This window comes from Gavia stellata, chromosome 13 (assembly GCF_030936135.1).
Source record: "Gavia stellata isolate bGavSte3 chromosome 13, bGavSte3.hap2, whole genome shotgun sequence".
Taxonomy (NCBI): domain Eukaryota; kingdom Metazoa; phylum Chordata; class Aves; order Gaviiformes; family Gaviidae; genus Gavia; species Gavia stellata.
In genome coordinates this window covers 8,170,101-8,191,913 of record NC_082606.1, presented here as the reverse complement: position 1 = coordinate 8,191,913, position 21,813 = coordinate 8,170,101, and the positions used below count along the sequence as shown (strand labels likewise).

At 37.5% G+C, this 21,813-nt stretch overlaps 1 protein-coding gene across 2 annotated transcripts in view; it reads right to left on the bottom strand.

Moving 5' to 3' along the window:
* The window catches only part of THSD4 (thrombospondin type 1 domain containing 4), a 300,503-nt gene that overhangs the window by 75,714 nt on the left and 202,976 nt on the right, over window positions 1-21,813 (bottom strand). For both annotated transcript variants that reach the window (XM_059823896.1, XM_059823897.1), the window contains one exon: window positions 1,299-1,503. In XM_059823896.1, coding sequence (XP_059679879.1) covers window positions 1,299-1,503 — 205 coding nt within the window. The remainder of the gene's footprint in view (window positions 1-1,298; window positions 1,504-21,813) is intronic.

Here is a 21,813-nt window from a genome sequence, read left to right as displayed (position 1 = left end):
TATCAAAAAAACATTTGGATGAAATCAGGACACATCAAAACTGGTAAGATCACCCTACAAGAGGTCCAAAACATTTGGTTTTCTTGGACTGTGGGTAGCTTATATTATTTATTCACTTTTGAAGAGTCGCTTTTTTTCATAAAATTATGGAGTTCCATCACAGTTCAGACTGTTCCCCATAATAAACTCCCACCTACAGAGAAATGTTTCTGTAGAACTAGTTACAGCTCCAGCAGTGATTAAGGAGAAGAAAGCAGAAAAGAGGAGAGAAGCCATTCAATAATGAGCACTTTCCTTTCTTGTATTGAGCAGTAGCTGAGATGCTTACCAGCCAGAAGTGAGATAAAGCAGCTGTCAAACAAGAGTACTGGGATTTGAAACTTCCAGTACACCTAGCTAGATCTAGTAATAATTACACCAAGCTAACAAGAAAGGCCTCGTGTAGCTCCATTTTTATTATTTGCTCTGGTAATTTTTAAGACAGATCTAAGGATGGACTGACAGGTGAAGAGGAATTAAAGGGCGAGGGGCAGGTTTTACAAATCTTAACCGACCCCCTTCTCTCTCCAGTCCATTCAGCAGAATTGGCTCCAAAACAGAAGCACAAATGCAGGTAAACTAAGGGCTTTGTAACCTGGGAACATGAGAGGTTACCACAGGGAATGGCACCGTGCACAAATGCACACAAGACAGACATAGATCTGCAGAAATTCCACATAATCTCTAATTTGCAGCACACTAGACATACCTGGAAATATACCACAAGATCCTATGATGTTAATGTAAATACTCCAGGAGCCTCTATGGTTTTGAATTAAGGACCTGCTTCAGAATAAACAATTGTACAAATTGCATTCTGTGAAGACCACCTCAATATCACATTATCTCAATACAATTTTGATATACTTTCACTTTAAAAGGACTGACATTTTTAGACCAGCAGATGCTCTCTTCTCAAGGAGCCTCAATACACCTTACATAAACGAGCATGCCCTTTGGCTGGATTCTTGACCGCTCAGAGAACATTAACAATGTGGGAAGTGCAATCACCACAGTGGAACCAACTAAAAGGAAACACCAAAGCCAAGTCAGGTGGACAGGGAAATAGATGGTAACAGGTCTATGGCGTTTGTCATGCGAGACCAAGCGAGAATTATAAACTGCCAGTTAGACCCCCCCCCGCCCCCGCTCTTCTCTTGACATCTATTTCACACTGCTTAGAAGGCCTTTGCTGGCATAACCTCCACCCGGTTGCACTAGCCCACAAAGAATGCTTTATTCACTGAGATGCAACTTACCCAAATAGTTGTTGCTCTTTGACATCTCAGTAATGTTGATTTTAGTAGCTCCTTCAGGAATTTCCACTATCTTGTGATAGCCAAGATTTGTTAGCGTGTGTTTGAAAACTCCAGACACAACCTTGCAAGCAGTGTTGTCCCCTCCACATATTCCACACTTGTCAATCACCTTGTCTGAACCCAGATAGTCATCACAGCCAATGCTCTGCAAAATAAAATAAGATTTCTTTTTCCATGATATTACAACACAGACTTTGGACATAACAACCAAGGACAGTATGACTGTCAGAGACCATTCAATCCTGAAAAGATTTTGTGAATTAGCATTTCAGCAATTTCTTACCTAGCAATAAAAAACAGAGGGTTCACAGGCTTAGGGATTTCAGGTTAGCCGACAGGTTCTTACAGCCTGTTACCAAAAATACAAGAACACACTAAAGAACACTAATGCATTGATCATTGCTGATTACACCCTCCTCAGCTGAAAGAATCTCTTAACAACATAGTTCCTGTAGCTGCTCGTCAGAAAATATGTGAAGAGCTATGATTTTGTTATGATTCTAAATGGGCTTTTTACAAAAGCAGAACTGCTTTATATATGAAGTGTCTTCTTAATCTCCAGTAAAATTGAGCATGGACCTTATTCTCACCAAAATAGGTTTCTAAGAAGTCTTTATACTGTGTCTAGACAGTTATAGAAGTGATCTTCCTCTTCACTGAGTAGAAAATCTTCAACCCACTCAGTAACACCCACGTGGACAGGGTAGTTTTAAAAAAAAAAAAAAATAATTTAAAATAATGTAAATTAAAGGGCAGAAAAAAAATGATAGATTTGACACAAACCAGAAAAAAAATCTTTCCAACTTACTGCACTTTAAAAGTGCACATGCTGTAGAGACTACCTCCTCTTTTACAGAAACATTTCTGTTCATTGATCTTGCTGGTTTGTGTTTACAGACTTTAAATAACATTTATGATGAACACTTATCATCTACCTATATGATTAACTGGCACATGCAACATAGAACTTCTCATTCTCATTCAGGTAAGAATGAAATATTACATGAGCCAGTAGAACAGAAGCCTATCACACAGTTTATGAAAGATAGTAATTTGATGGAAAATGTTCAAAATAAATGAGAGAGTATTGTTATATTATTGCAAATTGTCAAAAATACTTGCAAATTCTTGCAAAATTCTTGATGAAAAAATGGTTAATTATTGTTTTCTGGTCTTTCCTGGAAGCAATCATCTAAGTAAGAGGGAGAAGAAAAAGAATTTTTTGATACCACCAACTTAAAACATCAGGAGTATCTTGAGCCTTGGCATAACTGTATTTCTTTCCTATTCCCAACAGTAACACTTGGCCCTTGCTGCGAAAAATGTTCTGAACTGCAAGCCAGAGTCTGCTTAGTTCCAATAAAAATATTTAACACCCAAAATCTTTTTTATGACTATCCAAGAAACCGCCAGGATCATACGGAGCTTGACAATGATACCTGTTTGTAGTCATAAAGCAAGAGAATGAAGAAGATTCCCGAGCACTCTGTGTTTCGTGGTGGGATAACCTGATAACTACAAAAAACTGTCCCATTCCTATCAAATCTAGTGTGAGTAGATTGTTTCATGATTTCAAAGAGATTTTGGATTCAAATACAAACGCTTGGTTTAACATCTTGCCCTTGCATTGCTTGGCAGAAATCTTAAAATCATGTAGGAGTTCAATTTTTGTGTTTTGCCTCAAAATGCATTTTATTACTAACAAAGTAATGCATTTGCTTAACATAGGAATTACAAAAGTGTCATTATACCAAATCATACAATATGATTTCAGACCTGCTAAAACAATCTGAAAAATGTGAGCGATCTAAATTTAAGACAGCTGTGGCCAATGACTGATTAATCTCTGTACTAGCCCTCCTTGAAGGATATTTTGCTGAGACTATTTACACTTTCTCCACCATATGTTTTTTTTGGATGGAAAGATAGTGGTACTTAGCATCAGCCTATGTTATACAGTGACTTTCAGGAAATTTCCACTGCCAGCAAGTTGTTTTATGGAGGGAATCCTTTCAAGTATGAGGTGTTATACAGTACGAATTGCTAGCATAAATATTTAATGGTGTTCTCCATCAGCACTGAGTCCCACACAGGTTAATACAATTTTCTTCCTCTTAGCAAATAAAAGAAAATAGAGAAAAGTGTGTTTTATTCATTGAGACCATAACACAGAACTACTGTGGGTCAGTCTGAACAGAACTACTTTTCACAGAAGAAACACAACCAATCAGTACAAATGGGATTCCTTTGTAGGAAATAAGTATCAAACCTGTTTTAAACTCACATGTCATTCTTATTCAAATGTTGACTGACATACAAAACAGCTGTCCACCTTTGGCTGTACTATTTGTAATTCTTCCCATATAGGATAAAAGGAGCCTGTGTCACAAAAAGTGCCTGTAATGTTTAAATGCTCTTTCACAGAAATTACTGAGAAAGATACAAAGAATGATTTATTGGAGACAAGGACCTAATAATCTGAAACCAGCAACTGACAGTTACATTTAAGCACATGTATACACCGCAAACATAAATCCCCTATCACATTGCCTAGTACACTATGATACATCAGCAAGAAAATACGATGTTAAGGAAGGAAGTGACACAAACTGCAATCCACTGTGAGTGTTCCTTCCAGTATTTGCTGTGGGAATATGACTAAGTCTTAACGATGTCAACAGATAGAAAGATCAGAAGGTTTGATAGGTAAGCAGATAGGTCTGAAATCTCAGATAGTCTCCCTGTACAACTGTGGAAGGTTGAGATGTGCCAAATACATTAACAACCAACTTAACAGCCCAGTACACTCTCACAATGGTGAAAGGCGGCCTCGGTCAATGAAGAATTCACAGTTGTTTTTCATCATGTAATACACATTTAAGGAATCCAAAAGCAGATGTCACTTTTCGAGCCACATCACACAAAGCATTCCTACTATGAATGTAGAAATATTAGAATTGTGAATATGAGATGAATGAGAAGACAAAGGTAAATGCATTCTGCCCACTAAAAGGATTTTGGACAGGACTACTGCAAGCTGTTCCTTGGCTATCAATATGAGGAGGTCTAGAACACATCTGTCCCTTAAAACATTTTCTTGTAAAGTATTGTTTCTCAGAAGAGTTACTGTTGACTTGCAGTATCTATACATCTTCTGTACTGCTCAACTATTTTTGCAAAGTGGTTCAAGAAACTCTTTTAAGTTACAAGTTAGCATGAAAGACACTGTTCAAGAATTACAGCCAACTGTATGCCAAAATTAATTTAAATAAAAACCCTTGAGAGAAGCAAGGGACAATCTGGATGAAATATTCAGTGGTGGACTTAATAGGGATTTAGGACTACGTATACCATAGAATGGGGCTGATGCCAGGCGTTTGAAAACATGAAGTGCTGATCCTTGAAATGGAAAACAGATGTTACAATTCTAGTGCTAAATGATTCTATTAAAAATTGCAATCTATGTGGTAGAGTAGCATAAATAATACAACATGACAATAACTTGCTTCTGTTGCTTTCGCTGCATTGTATTATCAGGTAGGAAAGCCACAGTTATGAGTTGTAGTATATTAACACCATTAACTTCAAAAATTAACTATATTGATGGGTAGTTAGCTAAAAGTTGTAATACATAAGTACTGGAGTATTTGGAGTCTGGGCATCCATGGAGCTAGAAGGCAGAAGAATAAAATGTTTACTAGAAGTCATACTTAAATAGAAGTCAAAAATTCTAAGAAAAGGGTCAGGGACAGTTATGGATGTACCATAGCTGACCCAGCTGCTAAGGAAATGTTAGGCAGGGTTATGTGAGAAGAGTAGTCAAGCAAGGTGCATGGCCTAAAGCACCACTGAAGAAGTTAAGTGGGTAGCAGAAGAATACCTGGCTACTGCTGGGAGACCTGCTTTAACACTGTTTATTATCAATAAATCTTAGTTCTACAAATCGCTGAGGCTACTGCTAATTAAGTTTTATATTCTACTGTCCTATGAAACAGAGCTTCGTGGAAGCCATCTTATTGCTGTTCTGCTTGAGCAATACTACATCTCCCCTGACTTGGGATCACTGATTTAGCCACCAAAAAACATGTACTCTTTCATCTGTGGAATAAATAGAAGTATTGAGATTAACTATTAGCATTGTGGGTGATTTCTGTGGGTTAACTACAAGAGGCAATGCCTTTACTTTTAAGTTATTGTTCCTCCTCGCCATATTCTGAAAAACTAGGTACATGAGTCTTATAGGGCGGTGTAGCATAACAGTATCAGAACTAGTCATACCTCCTTTCTCAAACTTCCGGTCCAACAAAAATCATGAAATACCAAGACAATTAAAACTAGTTTTGCTAGCTGATAATATCTCTCCAGTATTCTAATTTGCAGTTAAAATATTTACTTTTTTTCCATTCTATAAAGCATCAAATTATTCAAAAACATATTTTGAATATATTAAGATTTAAGCTGTTTAATACCATGTAGCTTCTACAGAGAAGCAGGATTACATGAATTATTAAATATTATACTGACAGGAAGAATTTCATAAAAATTACTGGATCTAATGCTAAGGTTTAATCATTTGCTGCATTTAAGGAACAAAAAAAGAAAGAGCCTTCAAATCTCACATTAGCTGTTTTGAGTCTCTTTGCCTTGTAACTATCGGGGTACCTGAGTAGAAACTAGTAAAAATACTCTGTGGTTTACATTAGGAAAATACTACATCAGGGTAAGAAAAGCTGCATATTGACACAAAACTACCAAAGTAAATGGGTAATTCATGAAGCCTTATCAACACATGGAATGAGTAACTTTAGCACACATATCCTGTCACATTATTTCATGTTGAAAATAGAAAGACAGATTTAAAAGAAAAAAGACATCCTGTAAGTGTGTCTAGATGCTTCTCTGTTATTATTTAGCTCTCACTTGCTGATACCTAGTTTCATTTGTACTGTTAGCTGCTAGAAAATGAAATAGATTTGTCTTAATAGTGTATTATTTAAATCTGAAGAGAGCTATAGAATGGTGATTGTGCAGCATACAGATAATGAGATTCAAGCACCAACAGAGTAAGAACTATTCTTACACAGTCTGCCACCTAAAACAGAGAATACGTAGCCATTAAACATACATATTACGGGCAAGCAAGAAGCAGCACAGATTATTTAGTTTACCCGGAAGATAAAACACTCCACAGACACTTTTCATAGGTACCTTACAAGGACTTTAAATTAACAAGCAAGGATTTGAATCCCAAACAGGATACATGACTCTAGAGAAATTAAACACAGAGGGCACATATTCTCCTAACAGTGACTGCAAGAAATAAAGTATACTGCCCACATTCTTAAGCCTTTAACAAAGACCATTTGATAAAGTATTTTGAAATTCTATCAGATAGAGATTTGACGGTTTTGATGTAGGAATACTAGCTGATAAACCATAAAGCTAGTACTATCATATATGTCATCTAGCTGGTATTATTAAATATGTCACCCTTGCAGTAACATTGTTTTCTTCTTGCCTTTTTTTCCTGGAATATCTACGAAATTGTCTAAAAAGAATAAATACTGAGGCAGTAACACTACCACTCAAACTCTCCATAAAACTACTCTTGTCAGACTTCATTTAAAACAAGCCATTTACAGAATTCAGAATAATACAAATTTTTGAGAAGAAGATATTTACTAGGACTCATTTAGGATTTTGCAACATTTATATTTATCTTCTCATTGACATTCACATAAGGAATATGGGATGAATGGGTTCTAACTATTTATCTTTTTTAATCAGCTATCAAAGACTCTGATTCAAATGTCAGGAGTCTGGCACTTCCAGCATTCATATTGTAAATCCGCATATATTGTACTATAAAGGAACATCACTTTAAACCAAGCCAAGATAAAGCAGAATTAAAGGTAGACTGGTACTGAAATCATTATTTTGAACTTCTGCCATTATATGATGCAGAAAAAACAAACAAGAGGAAGAATATGCTTTAAAGCTGACTTATATATAGGTAATAACTTCAAGGTTTTGTGGTAGGTGACTCAAACATGGTCTTCTCAGCACATAGCTATTATTTTGCTTTTTCTGCTTCTCAGGTCCATGAAGAGAGTTGAATCTTTTTTTAAGAAATCCTGTGGGGGGTTTTTTCAGGTATCTTGTTATTTCTATAGCTTATTGTGTTTTCTTATAAACGCACCTGAGTAATCCATTCCAAGGATGCACACTGACAACTTTGAACAAAACACCAGCACATCAACAAAAAAAGCAAAAGTCACTGTGCTCTTCATCCATATAAGCAACAAATGGAAATACACAAAACGTGTGTGTGTGTCTACACAGCTATACATCTGCCTCGAAAGGACCCTTACTCTGTCATATCTGCACTACAGGCTACATAGCCTGTTTTCCTTCTTTCCTAAAAGGAGGAATTATTGTGTAACAGATCAGCAGTGTGAATGAATTGTGAATGTGATGAATTCTGCAGTTACAGCTTATTGGGCAGTCATTATTGGTTGTTATTGTTGAGGAGATTCTGCCCTACAAACAGCATGGGAACAGTAAATCCAACACATGTACAGTATCTGAGGTAAGATTCTCAGTTCTCCCACTTCTCTTCCCTTCTCCTAGAAATTACTGTTTTCCTTTCATTCTTTCTCCTAGATGGTCTATAGGATTATTTTCACCACTACAGAACAAGAAACATGGGAGTACCTTATAGCTCTTGGTCTACTGTTATTATATTCTGTCAAATGAAGCATGTAGAGAGTACACTAAACCCTGTAGTATAACAATTTTCCCTTAGAATCATGCTACTAATTACTACTGCACAATCTTCTTAGGTTCTACTGGCTGCGTGGCACTATACAACAACAATTTAGTGCTTCAATTGCCTCTAGCTTAGTTTAGAATTCATCAGAGAAACTGAAGTTCCAGTGATCCATAGCAGAGTCAGTGGAAACTGCCTCTTCCGAGTTTTCCTCTTGAGCAAGACCTCCAAGGTCTCCAGACCCATGCCTAACTGAACTCCATGGAAGAAAACATTTCTACACTTACATAATCCCTCCTTTCAAAATAAATGAAATAAACTATGGCATCTCTGAGAACAATGAAGGAGAAAAATAATTGTAAAAAGGGGGGGAACACTACAAATGTTTGTGAAGTTAGTTTCGTTTGGCTTTTCCCTAAACTCTAAAAATTTTCCTGAACATGTTTATTCAGGTCTACCAAAAAAATGCTCATTCAAGCACAAAGAAATCATCCCCAAAATCTATGATCACACTAAAGATGAAAGTCAGGAAAGATGTCATAATAAGCTAGAAATACAGCAATAATTTAACAGAAAAAAGGAAAAAGCTAAGATTCTTAACAGATAAATAAAGGGAATAATAGAGCCAATTCGGGTAAAGTTGAAAGGTGATAAAAGCACGTAAACAACAAGACAATTCTTCCATCATTCTGGCTTTTCTACCAAATGCTGAAGCCTTAACTTAACTAACCCCTGCTCTACATTGCTCATGGTTCTGCTATTAAGAGAATCATCCCTGACCTTCTTTCATCCCCATTTTAATAAACAGTGTCCTACATTCTAGCCAAATTTCTAAGGTAGACTGAGCTTTTCTTGCCATGTCAGATATGTAGTCCATACACAGTCTGATGTTTTTACTTCCCAAGCCTTTCATACAGAAATGGAAAGACAGTATCTTAATAATTCAACCAGTAATGAAATTGACACAATTGAACTTGCACATTAGAAATTCGGTGTTGCCCCCAGGACACTTAGGTGAGGTAACCATTTGTACAGTATGTAAAACAGCTTCCCAATAGCGGAGATGCTAACTTAAGAGACTTCTTCACTGACCAGGAATAGAACTGTATTTTTACAAAAACAATGCTGCTTTATATTTTTGTAACAATTTCATTAGAAACAACTTATCTGTAAGATAAATCAGCCTCTGTTTTGTGACAACATACAAAGCACTTCATCAGCAAGCCAAGGAAGAGATTTGATGTCCTGAAATTTTCATACTGATTATGGCCAAGTATAGCCTGGAGATAAGTAGGAATTTGTGACTGCATGTGCACAAGCAGTTGGAACGGTTGGCAGCTAAACAGCATACAGACAAACCGCATGGTATTTACTTCTAGAATACAGGCTTGAATTTGAGTTGGCTAGAGGGGAAGCTCCAGATCCTCAAGAGACACTTTTAAGATAAGCAGCAGATACTTAATATACCTTGAATCTGATAGCACTAACTTTATGTTATTAAAAGCAGAAAAGTAACTACATATAATTAGAACCTCTGTATTTCTCAGAATAAAATTTGGTTTTATTTGTGGAATGCACAGAAATGCCTGAGTCAGGGCTTGCATCATTGTACCTAAGCATTAGAGATAAGACATTCCCCAAAACCTTGTAAAAACATGGTATAGCTGACCCACTCAGCACCATGAGATATCACATCACCATGTCCCACAGCGGAATATAGCTGTTGGAAACACAGAAAATGCCAGGATGTCCAACAAAGAAAACCCTACAACCCACACATACAGATGCAGACTATCAAGCCACCCTCTGAACAACACAGTCCATCATCACTCACAATAAAGTCCCAACCAACATAGGGACAACAACTGAGCTGTTCAAGAGCCACAAATTAGTCACCCATGGACACAGTCAGGAGAAGAGGTGAATAAGCAGCCACCTTTTCAGATTATTTTTAAATCTGGAAGGGTAAGATTGCTAGAACAACCTGCAGTCACACTGGAGGTCTGTGGGAGAACCCCAAACTCCTTCCAGACATAAGTCCCAGACCATGCCTCCATTATACCATTATTTTTCACTTGGTTTCCCATATCCAAACTTAAAGCTGCTATTGATGTGTCACTCCTTGACAATTTCTTGAAAATTGTTTTGCACGTGGAACCAAGTTAGAAACTCTGTTGATGCAGAAACCAGGGAAAAAAGGCTCATTTTCCCAAGCACTTTAGGGCCAACACAGCTATGGGAATGTGAGACTAATTTCTCTCTGGTTTGTGCATCAACTGAATTACTAACTAGACTCCAGTTGTAGAACAATGACCTGTAGGAATGACACTTCAATAGCAGCTTAACTAAACTTCCAATGCTCTTCTAATAATTTGTATTCTCTGCTTCTACAAACATACAATGAACAATATAAATTTGTCTATTATAGCTTACGGAAAAAACATTGACAAATACTTTCTATGAAGCTCTCCTTCCAGTATTTAAAGTGCAGAATATGCTATATAGATTTCAACTAAGTTCACTGAAATCTGAAGGAATCTACGCAGCTGAAAGAGGTCTTACGAAGAATAGTCATCTAACATCCATAGAGCTTGTCCTCTAGGTGCTCTCTTCATCCTGAGAACATATCATTGCATACTTCTGATATTATTCATTTTGCCACTTTTTATGGTAAAAGCAACATCTTGTTTCTCACGGCACTGGGGGCAGGGGAGCAGAACTGATTCAATCTTAGCTGTTCCCTTCTTCCACCATTATCACCTCCCTCCTGTTGCTGCTTGTTGATATACTACTTACATTCTTGAGAGCACTAATGACTCAACAGCGTTTTTTTCCTTTTCTTTTGGCTGCTAACATATGCTTCATTTCAAATGGATACAGAATACAGGCTGATCTAGTTACCACAGCTTAGTAATGTTTTTGAACATGTACACGGTCATTTGTGTTTACAGACATTACTCAAAACCCACCATTCACATTGACTGCAAATGATTAGAGAGATGGCTGAGGTAAAGGGAAGACAAAGAGGAATAATGTAAAAGAAAGCCCAGACACAGGCTAGTTAAACGGCAGTTTCTTCTTTGTGAATGTAATTCTCCTAATATTTGCGCAACTTCATATACTGACAAAGCAAACACTGTTGGGTGGTTTTGGGCTTTGTTTTATTTTAATTCCTCACCTTAAATGCTTGAGCAGCTCACTGGAACCATTTAAAAGTCATTTACTTTTCTTTAACATGCTATTTGTTTCCTTTGTGCATTTTGTTCAAGATGGACAAGGCATTTATTGTCTTGTTAAATATTCACTTTCGTTTCTAGTTTAGAGCATTTTGGTATTACTTAGAGGCGCTGTAATTTTTTAAACAGACATTATTTGGAAAGCCCACAATAGAGGAAATTAAAATGACTGAATTCAACAACTGTACTTTGCTATGTCCACTATTCCATGATTCTAAGAACATATGCTGCAAAGCTTCTACTGCACTGCCATGACTGAATTTTATTTATTGGCTTTGGGAAATACCAGCTTTTCTGTTCTCTCACACCTATAAGCAAATTCTGAAAACCAAGGTTAATTCATTTAAACAGAGAGCTCTGCTTTACATATAAGCTCAACACTGTTGTTGTGCAGTATCCAAATCTGAAATTCCACCTTTCTGACCTGCCTGATGCAAGAGCACCCTATGCTTTTTCTGAGAGTTCTCATTTGCTGGCAGTCAGCCTATCATTCAGAATTTAAAAGCCTGTAGGCAGGAGCATGACAGAAGTAAGAGCTCTTAAAAGAAAAAAGTGTGTACAGGTAACGTAGCATGAACTGCTGACAATCAAAAATAACGTGCTACTTCATGACATTGCATGAATTATTGTTATCAAACCACTTTCACACAAGGACATTTGGGGTTACAACACAAAGAGCTTGTCAAATTACTAGATATCTGGGATTTCACTCCGATGGTATTCCATTGATGTCTTACTCAGAAGATGCCAGAAAACACAAGTGTGCTCCATTATACATTTAGAAAATACTCTGCCCTCCACCTTTACAGGAATTCCTTGCTTTTCCTCCTCAGTCCTTCAACAGATTCTTCTTTCTCTCTTCTTCTTCAAAAACCATGCAGGGATGAAGTCAGTCACAGCAGGAAGCTGCTCAGCTCCAAAAGTTGGTGTTCTGTTTTCTTACCAGCAGTCAGTTGCACCCAGTGTCCAACTCTCCTTCGTTTGAATATTCCAGACCTCATGATGTAACATCTAGTAGACCTTGGCCTTATTTTTTTTAGCTCCCTTGTACTGCAATTTTGCTAAAAGACGGTGCATTACCTTCATATAAAATGTCTCACTCAGTGACCATGGTCTAGGCACACTCAGCTGAGTGAATGCAGCGGGTTCTTGAGCCAAGAATACACAGGGAGGTTTGAAAGGATTAGTAAGAGTACCTTCTTCTGAATCTCTTCTGACCTCCCACCCTCCACACACACACACTTAATAAGCATAGTATATGTGCAGTAAGTGGTCAGATATTCAAAAATTCGTCCAACAATATCTACTTCACGGAGAAACTTATTTGTATTACACTAGTTACTCTTGATCCAAATCCCGCTGAAATCAGTGGAAAGGCTCCCCTTGAAATCAGCGGGAGTTGAGCCTAGGAATTAGCTCTAGTCTCCAGTGAAATGCCATCTACAAAAGACACAAGAGTAAGTATAATTTACTGTTCTTGATTCACCAGGAATAGCTCGCGATTTACTTCATGGCCCTCTGTAAGTGTGGAGGATTTTCAGCTTGGAAGTTGTGGGATTCATTGTACCACAAATACAGCATGATTCATGGCCTTTCAGAGCCCTTTCACCTGAGACAATAACTTAGGAGATCTCCATGGGGGCTCTTTGTCTGTATCTAGTCTTATAAAGGTCTTGAACTCTGAAGGAATATAATGTTGTTCATTTTCTTGGTTGGTTTATGATTCTACTGTTTAGTCCTCAAATTTCATCTAAAGTTAAACAAACCTCAAGTCCACCAGGACAACTACAAAAAGCTAGATGAAACAAAGGAAAAAAAAAAAAAAAAAAATCAACTCTATCACCGGAGCCTTTTATACTCCGTGGTTGCTTCGCAGGTACCTTTCTCTCTTTCACACCTTTGCCCCTGGAAATTATCATTGCCATTGTAGCCAGAACCGGAAGATTTGTTTTATCAATCCCAACTTACCCAACAGGTTTACCCATCTCAATGTTAAATTCACACCTGCAAACACTGCTATTGACTTTTTAGCAAAGCATTTAGTATGTAAATATTGTTGCCTGTAATATATAACACTTTTTTCCTGTCTGTGACAGGGGCTTCAAGCTAAAGCTGTAAATATTTGCCTTTCTGGGAGTTTTCTTACACACTAGTTCCCTCATTAAGATCTTGCCTTCAAAGCTTTTAAGAACCATGCCAGTGTTGCCATCTCAGAGGTTAGCTATGCTTTCCCCCGGTAAGTCTGAGAAGGTTTCACATGTGTTTTTTGTGATGATATCTGTTACCCTTTCTGTCATCTATTCACAGGACTTGTTTGCAATTTCTGAAACAAAAGTTTGCACATATGTTCCTGAGGCCAAACTGCATACCGACTCCTTTATTTGTTACTTAGAACATTCTCTCTCACATAAACACAACTGTAACTAACTACAGGATTTATCTCAGGAGTCTCTAAGAACTGACACAAGATTTAAAATAATTTAGCAAACACTACACCCCCCTTTATTAAAGTATGAAATCTGAACACAAGCTTGCTGCTTTATCAATTTCTTATTCATCCATCAAATATTCATTTGGGTAAGACAACATCTAGATGTACACATGTAATCCAATTTAGCCTTTCGACAAAGAAACTTATAAGAAAATCATTTTGTTAGGAGTTCTTTTGATTTGAAGACCTGTTTTGAATCAATTCCTTCTTCATTGATCTCACAAAAAAGGCAGCAAGTATTGTTGGTCCCCAGCGTAACCCAGAAAATACTGATGTCATTTAACACAAGCCTGGAACACAACTGCGGAAGCTAAGAAAAACTGTCAGTGACAATGAGAAGAGCTGGGGAATCACGCCCATCACTGAGACTCACTTCCACTGCAACTGAAAACAGGAAAGTTGAGCAAATAGGTAGAATAAGGTCTTGGGAAACGAAACATAAAAGACAACTTACCAGAGAAGCAGAAAGTGAAACCAGAATGTTTTTTGGCTCATTTCAGGTTTCCAGTTCCAGGCCGGAAGTTGCTTACTTTCAGTTCCAGTTAAATCAACACCAGTCTAATATAAGTTGGGTAACATGGTTTGGTAAATCAGCCCACGTTGCAAAACGTGAGAGAAATGTAAGGATCACATGGTGAAAGCAGGCTTACAAAAAGGGGCTTTGGCCAGGAAGGCAGACTGGTTCTTTTTCCTGTTTCCTGAACACACTGTGAGAACATCTGAGATTTCAGTGCTGCAGCTGCATCTGGTAGTCAGAGCAGGACTGGCTAGAAATTCTGGCATTGCACTCCCCAGGAAGATGTCCAGAAACACTACAACCAGAGCTTGGCAGTTGCAGGATAAAGCCTCTTTACCCTGGTTTCCCAGGCTCTGAACTAGACAAAGCTGAGTTTTGTTCATTCCCTGTTTCAGATCTTGTGTACCAGTCTTCGGAGGTTAGCTGCCCAGGCTCAAGGCTAACTTCTATAATGCAGCCACATCCAGCCTTGAACTACAGAGATGAGATGCCTCCTGCCCTCCTTTTTCCCAGGAGGTGCTTCTAAGGTCAAGGTCTCACCACTGGTCTCTGTCTGAGCTACACTGTAGGTATACCTGTGCTGAATCTTGTACCACCCTGATTCTGACCTTGGTCCTGACCTGCTGACTTGATTTTCTGGCTTGACGTAGGATCTAGATCATCATTAGGGACTGGCCTTGACATCTGGACTGTTGGCCAAGTCTGGCAACCATAAGCAGACCTGCCCTACTTGCTCTGGAACCAGGGACATCCACCCTTTTTGGTAAGGCCACTGTCTGCATGGTTTACTGTGATTCTCAGCTCCAGCTTCACCTTCTCCTGTGGATCAGCATGCCCTGGTTGCTCCAGATGCTATAGATAAGACTGACCAAATCAGTATTTCTTTTTCCTCTTGCGATCAAACTACCCCACTACTCCAAGTTCCAGCCAAAAGAAAAAAGAGATCTCCTGCTTTGAGCAATTCAACTTGCTTACTGAATAGAAAAAGGAAAACCCAAATAAGCAAATTAATATTGCTTTAGATAAGCTAAAACTCTCTGAATCAAAATAAGCAGCAAATGCACAACTTTAATTCTTCCCCTAATCAGGGGGAGCTTGCACTGTGCAGTTGTAACCTACATTTTACTGTATGTCATGACATAACACCGCAACGAACAGTGGTTCAAAACCGAGACAGTCTTGAAGCTCTTAGTGAAGTGTGATAAGAAGAAAATAAATGTAGAATATATCTGTTCCTGCATGCTCCTACATTCTTTTTAAAGTTAAGGGGAAACATATTTATTTTCTTCTAAATCTAGGAATGTTAAAACATTTGACAAAAAATGATGCTTGAAAGGTTTTAAATCACTGAACAAAAGGCTGTATTATTTAACGCTACTGGGAACAAATGCTTGGTTCCTTCTCAAATAGGATGGGGCTATCTGGTGATTATTAGAGGGAAAGTGAAGAGAACCTAGAGCTTGGGTAGCTGAGAAAAAGGGAAATGTACTCATTAAAAGACCCAATTTTCTGCAATTTACAGTCCTTAGTAAGTTCTACGTATCATGTAACAAATTGCCATTCAAATCAGATCTGTGATCCACACAAGCTAGTATTCAGGATCTGAGAGTGACCAACAAAGGTATTTTAGCACGAATTGCAAAAAACATGAAGTAGTAAGACTCCATAGTAAGACTAGTAGAGTTTGGCTTTATTCACAGCCATTGAAACCAATGGTAATACGTTCTTTGACTTCAGAGATTTCTTACAGAATACTCATATACTAATTAAGAAGGTAAAGTCTCAGAACATCAATTAACAATACTGGAAAATGCAATAAATCAAAATTCTGCAATCCCCAAAGAAAACGTAACTAATTTCTGTCACAGAATTTGAAACTATATTTTACTATCTTACCTCACCAATTTGTGTCCTATAACAAGATAAAAGGTTAATAACATTGTCCACAAGGTGGCACTTACAATCCTTGTGACAGCAAAATGTAGAAGGTCCACGCAAAAAAAAGTTAATTTCTTACACCTAAACACAAAATTTGTACTGCTCTTCTTTTCAAATTAGCCTCTATGACATGAGTAACAACTACTGCTATCTTGTAATTGGCAATACGTTCTTAAAATTTATCAGTCAATCCAAAGATTTCTTTTGGTTTGGGATGTTTTGCTCCTGACGCTGTTACACAAAACTGAAATGAAGGAGAAACTCTCAAACTGATTTTTCTTGCATCATCTGCTCTCCTTGTCTGGAGACCAGGTGGACTTCATTTATCAATCATAAATAAATATTTTAATCCAAATCCTGCTGTCTTTCCTCAAAAGGAATCCTCATTGACTTCAAAGCTGACATCAACTGGAAATTTGCCAAGTCACAGGAGTCGGCCTCTTTATGGATTTGTCAAGGCAGAATTATGTCAATTCCATGGTCTTCACAATCCAAAACTTACTACCAAAATTAAATGACTTTTGGGTTTATGTGTATCAAACAGAAGTATATATTCTAATTTTTTCCACTCACTTACATTTTTATGTAAAATTAAATCACTCCCACTGAGTCTGTGGAATTGAGTAAATAAAGATCAAATTAGGGAGCACCTGAGAAAATTTTATGTACTATATTTATTGTATATGTATATATTGTTATGTACTATATTTATTGTATATTTTATGTATTACATTTTATCTGTGGGACCAGATGGAATGCAACCAAGGGTGCCAATGGAGTTGGATGACATCACAGTGAGGTCATGGTGATTGGTGGCAATGCCCAATGACTGGAAAAAATAAATGCCTCATCCATCTTCATTAAGGGCAAGAAGGAGGACCTGAGGCTCAGTTGCATGTTGGTCACCCTAATCCCAGCCCTCAAAAAGACTGCAGAGCCAATCCTCCTGGAAGTCATTGCCAAGCACATGAAGGACAAAAAAAAAAATTATTGGGAACAACCATCATGGATTTACCAAGGTCAAGTCATGCCTGAACAAGCTACTGTCTTCTGTGATTAAATAACTAGTTCAGTGGGTAAGTGGAGAGCAGTGGATGTTTTTTACCTCGACTTTAGCGAGGCCTTCAACATAGTCTCCCACAGTATTCTTAAAGCCAAACTGCAGAAATCCAGACTGGCTAAGTCAACAATAAGGTGGGTGGGAAACCAGTTGGATTGCCAGACTTAAAGGATAGTGATCACTGCTCCAAAATTCAGCAGGCTAACTCCATGCACCAGTACAGGCTGGGTGCTCATTGGCTAGGAAGTAGCTCTGCAGAAGGGTCCTTGTGGACAAGAAGTTGAACATGAGCAAGCAGTGTGCCCTTGCAGCGAAGACAGCAACTGCATAATGGACTGTACCAGCAAGGGTGTAGTCAGCAGGTCAAGGTAGGTGTTTATGACCTCTATTTGACTCTTGAGAAACCACAAATGGAATACTATGTCCAATTTTGGGCTCCCAGTACAAGGCATTTACTTTAAGAATGTTTCTGAGGAGAAAGCATTAAAGGCTTCTGAACGTGTCAAACATAAACCCTTCTCCCCTTGTTTTTCCTATTTTCCTTACCCAAGTCCCTCTTCCACCTTTGCCTCCTCCAAAAGAATAAAAGTGAAAATACCATGAAATGGTACAAAGGAATGTGAAACCACAAAAAAATTAATTACTATCAAAATAAAACAATACCAGTTATCAACTGTTTCCACTGGACATCTTGTAAGATTATCTACATCACTTCCTTTTCGTATTTTCTGTTTAAAGTCACACCACCAACTAGCAATGGTTCTTTCTTCTCTCTTAATAATTCCAGTTATATCTCTGTTAGTTTTACGAGAGATAGTCATTGTAGAACACCAGTAAACTTGATTAAAACTGGCTTCAAGAATTAAAGTTTCATTTATGCACTACTATTAAAAGCCATGCCATTTTTAAACCAAAACAAACATAAAGCAAAGATAATTTTATTCTTTCAATACCACATTTGTTCTTATACAGGAAGCCTTGAGCATCTTTTTTCAGAGCCAAATTTGTACCATAGACATCTCACGGAAATGAAAAAATTACTTTAAAACAATAAACTCAAAATTTTAAATGGTAAGAAATGCCAAGGATGTTTGGCAAGGACAGCCCATTGCTCATTTTCTCCCAGTGAGTATTTATGTCTAGGAATTCCTACTACTTTTATAACCAAGCAACAGCATAAAGTTGGGGTTTTCTTCCCCCTAAGTAATGGTTATGTAAGTAAATAGCTGAGAAAGAAAATCATAAACTTCAAAGTGTGTCCCTTTATACGACTAGTACCACTCTATTCACTCAGAACTCCAACTTCCAGGAGTTTATATTAATATATTAAATATATTTCATGTCAGGTTGTACCCCACAGATCTATTACCCTTGCCTTCATTTGCATGTGCAACTTAACATTAGCGCATGTTTCTAATGGCTCAAATTCACAGCACGTAGTGAATGTACCTTTACAAACCCCAAACACACCCAAATTCAAAGCAGTAAATCAGGAAAATGCATGAGGAGCAGTAAGGTTAGTTAATGGAAAAGCATACCCACAATTAGAATATATATTGGACACAGTTTCAAGCCCTGTTTGAGCAATTTGCATCTTCGAAATTTCTCACTGCAGTTAAAAACATTTGATGCAAAATACTGAAATTTAGAAGAGAATATTAAAACCAAAGAAGAATGATACAGATTTCCAGGAACTACTTTTCAGCTTTGCTGATCCCTGAGGGAGCCAAAATGTACACGCTTCATAGCATTCTAATAGAACAGCAAGCAAATTACACCACACAGACAGCTTTTTAAGCATTTTACTGTATGAGGTACTTAACGTGCACAAACGGAAGTGCGAGGTTCAGTGGTGCATGTCCTTCAGTGGAAACAAAATAAACAGGATGTTCAACAGCAAGGAACTATGCCTAAACTTGTAGAGCAAGAGATACCTTCAGAAAACTTCCAAAGGCAGAACACAACAAAGACAGTATAGCCTGCTTGTCTTACTTTTATGTCTCACTTGTCTTCAAGGGTGCAGCCTAACCTCATTCGCTTTACAAATCAAAGGAGCAATGTTGAGAATTTACATTCAACCACAGAATAACAAACAACATTCTAATGGCTCTCACTTGATTTGTGGTTAGCTATAATCATAATTTTTGCCCAAGCATTTGATCCTACTTTGGCTTTCAAATATTTCCTGCTGTCCACAGACCTAATGCTCACAAATCTTTGATGCTATTTACAGCCCTTCACAAATAGATTGTGGTCACATCCAGATGCCGCCCACTTAATTAATCACAGATTTTCTACCTGCACAATAGCTGTTTTCATTACCTATCTGTGCTTTATGTTGAACTTCATTTTGTCAGATAAATTTCAGACAGCAAGAAGAAACAAACTATTCATTTTTGACAACCTTAAGAATCCAAATGACATTTATAGTATCTAGATATGCTAGAAAAAAAAGCTACTCACACAAAGCCATATAAGGACTCTTTCACTAAGACATTCAGTGATTTCTTGCTGGCTACAGAATTACTTGAGAGAAAAAAGGTTTTATTCTTGTTACCATGGAAAAAGTAAAGCCATCCAGAAAAAGCAATCATGTGAAAAGATGGTCTTAAAGATATCAACTAGTAACAGCTAATAAAAAAGGCTTAAAAATATAAAGTATGCATCTCACACTGATACCTCTGACAGTTAGCAAAACAATTTCTCTCACATTGTTTCTGTTCTAAGGAAAGATACTATAAATGGGACTTGTTGCTCTTCCATACACAGAACCAATTTAAGGTGTATGAAATCAAGCTAACCGCCAGCAATACCGCAGCAATAAAGAGCTGAAATTGAAATAGACTGTTGCTAGCTATTACATTCTCAAAGTTAAGATAGCTATTCAACTTTGAGACCTCTACTCTACAAATAGCTTATTAAAGAAGTTTGTTACTCAAGTGTTTTGAAGTGGCCATGTTAAGTAGCATTTATGAGTGAAGGAGATTAAGCTGCTTCATTGTAATATATACATTCCACTGGAAACTAGAAAACATACATTGAAGGTGAGTGCAGGGTTTGTAGGCCTTTTTCTTCATTTGATCGCATACAATTCAGTCAGCAGCACTCATTTCTGCCTGGCTTAGAAGAAATATGTCTTAACCATTCAGGAGCCTGTAGGCACTGAATCCAACCACAAGCACATGACCGTAATACAGAAGGAGACTACTTTCACCATGCCTGGACCCTAGGGTCAGTCTGTTCACACACATATCTGCTGCTAGAGCATTCAGAAGCACATCAAGGGTCCTGGGGCTTCAGTTTTGTGTCTTCACACTTTCAAGTGGATCAGATCGGTCATTAAGGATAGGAATACTGTGATAGAAAAAACAACCAAAAAGTACCTGAAATTGAAAGTTTGACTTTTTTTTTTGTCTGAACGTTACCTCAGCAACTGGAAGCTCCATATCCAAAAAAGTTCTAATGCTCAAGAGGTACAATAGGTTCAAATGGTATGTGCATCTCTAGAACGTACTAATTGCTTTTTCATTTCAGAAAATTTAAAACCACAAGGACAGTAAAGTTGCTTTAGTCTGAGACCATACTAAATCTAATCTGAAATACATATTCCAAATCACATATAATGAAGCACTCATGTCTGCTTGCATATATTGATCTGCTGCAAATATGCCAAATTACTTGATATCACAGATTCAGCAAGAGTAAGCAAACTTTATGCTTCTATTTATATGACTCAACTGGAAAAGCAGAAAACCATTTCAATATCTAAGGTCAGATACCAACTCCACATATTAGACTTCTTGAAGAAGGGTATCTTGTTTCCTAGAATCCGTACACAAAGATGAAGCATATGTTTATGATGTGGATCATAAGGCTAAGGCCTTCAGAAATCCAGACAGGGCTTGGATGTACAGGTGTACTGAATCCAGCAACAATGCAGTCTGAAAATTCATGAAACAGTTTTTAAAAATCTAGCCTAATTTAACCTTGTTGGGAATGACAAGAAACAGTTAAATAAAATAATACATTTCATTTCACTGATGTTAACTCTATGCCTTTCTGAAACACCTCTTATCTAAGCGGCTAAAGCTAACGCATGTCAGCACTGCCCTGATCATACCTCACTATTATTGTCGGCAAGTAGTACTATGCCCATTTCAGGATTAAATGAAAGGTCTCCGCAATTCTCTTCAAAAGCTTGATACTTAAGAAAACAAGTGTAAAACACAACATAACCCATCCAAAGATATGGCTGTTTCCTCAATATAACATATCTACTCCTTGCTGGCCTCAAAAGATTGCATTTTAAGTTTTCTCCTGAACTCTCACAATACCTACTGTTATTACATTCTGGTTCATGAACGTAATAAAGATCATAAACAAAACAGTAATAACATTTGAAGACAACATCAAGAAGAGAGCTGAAGAACACAAATAGTTTTAG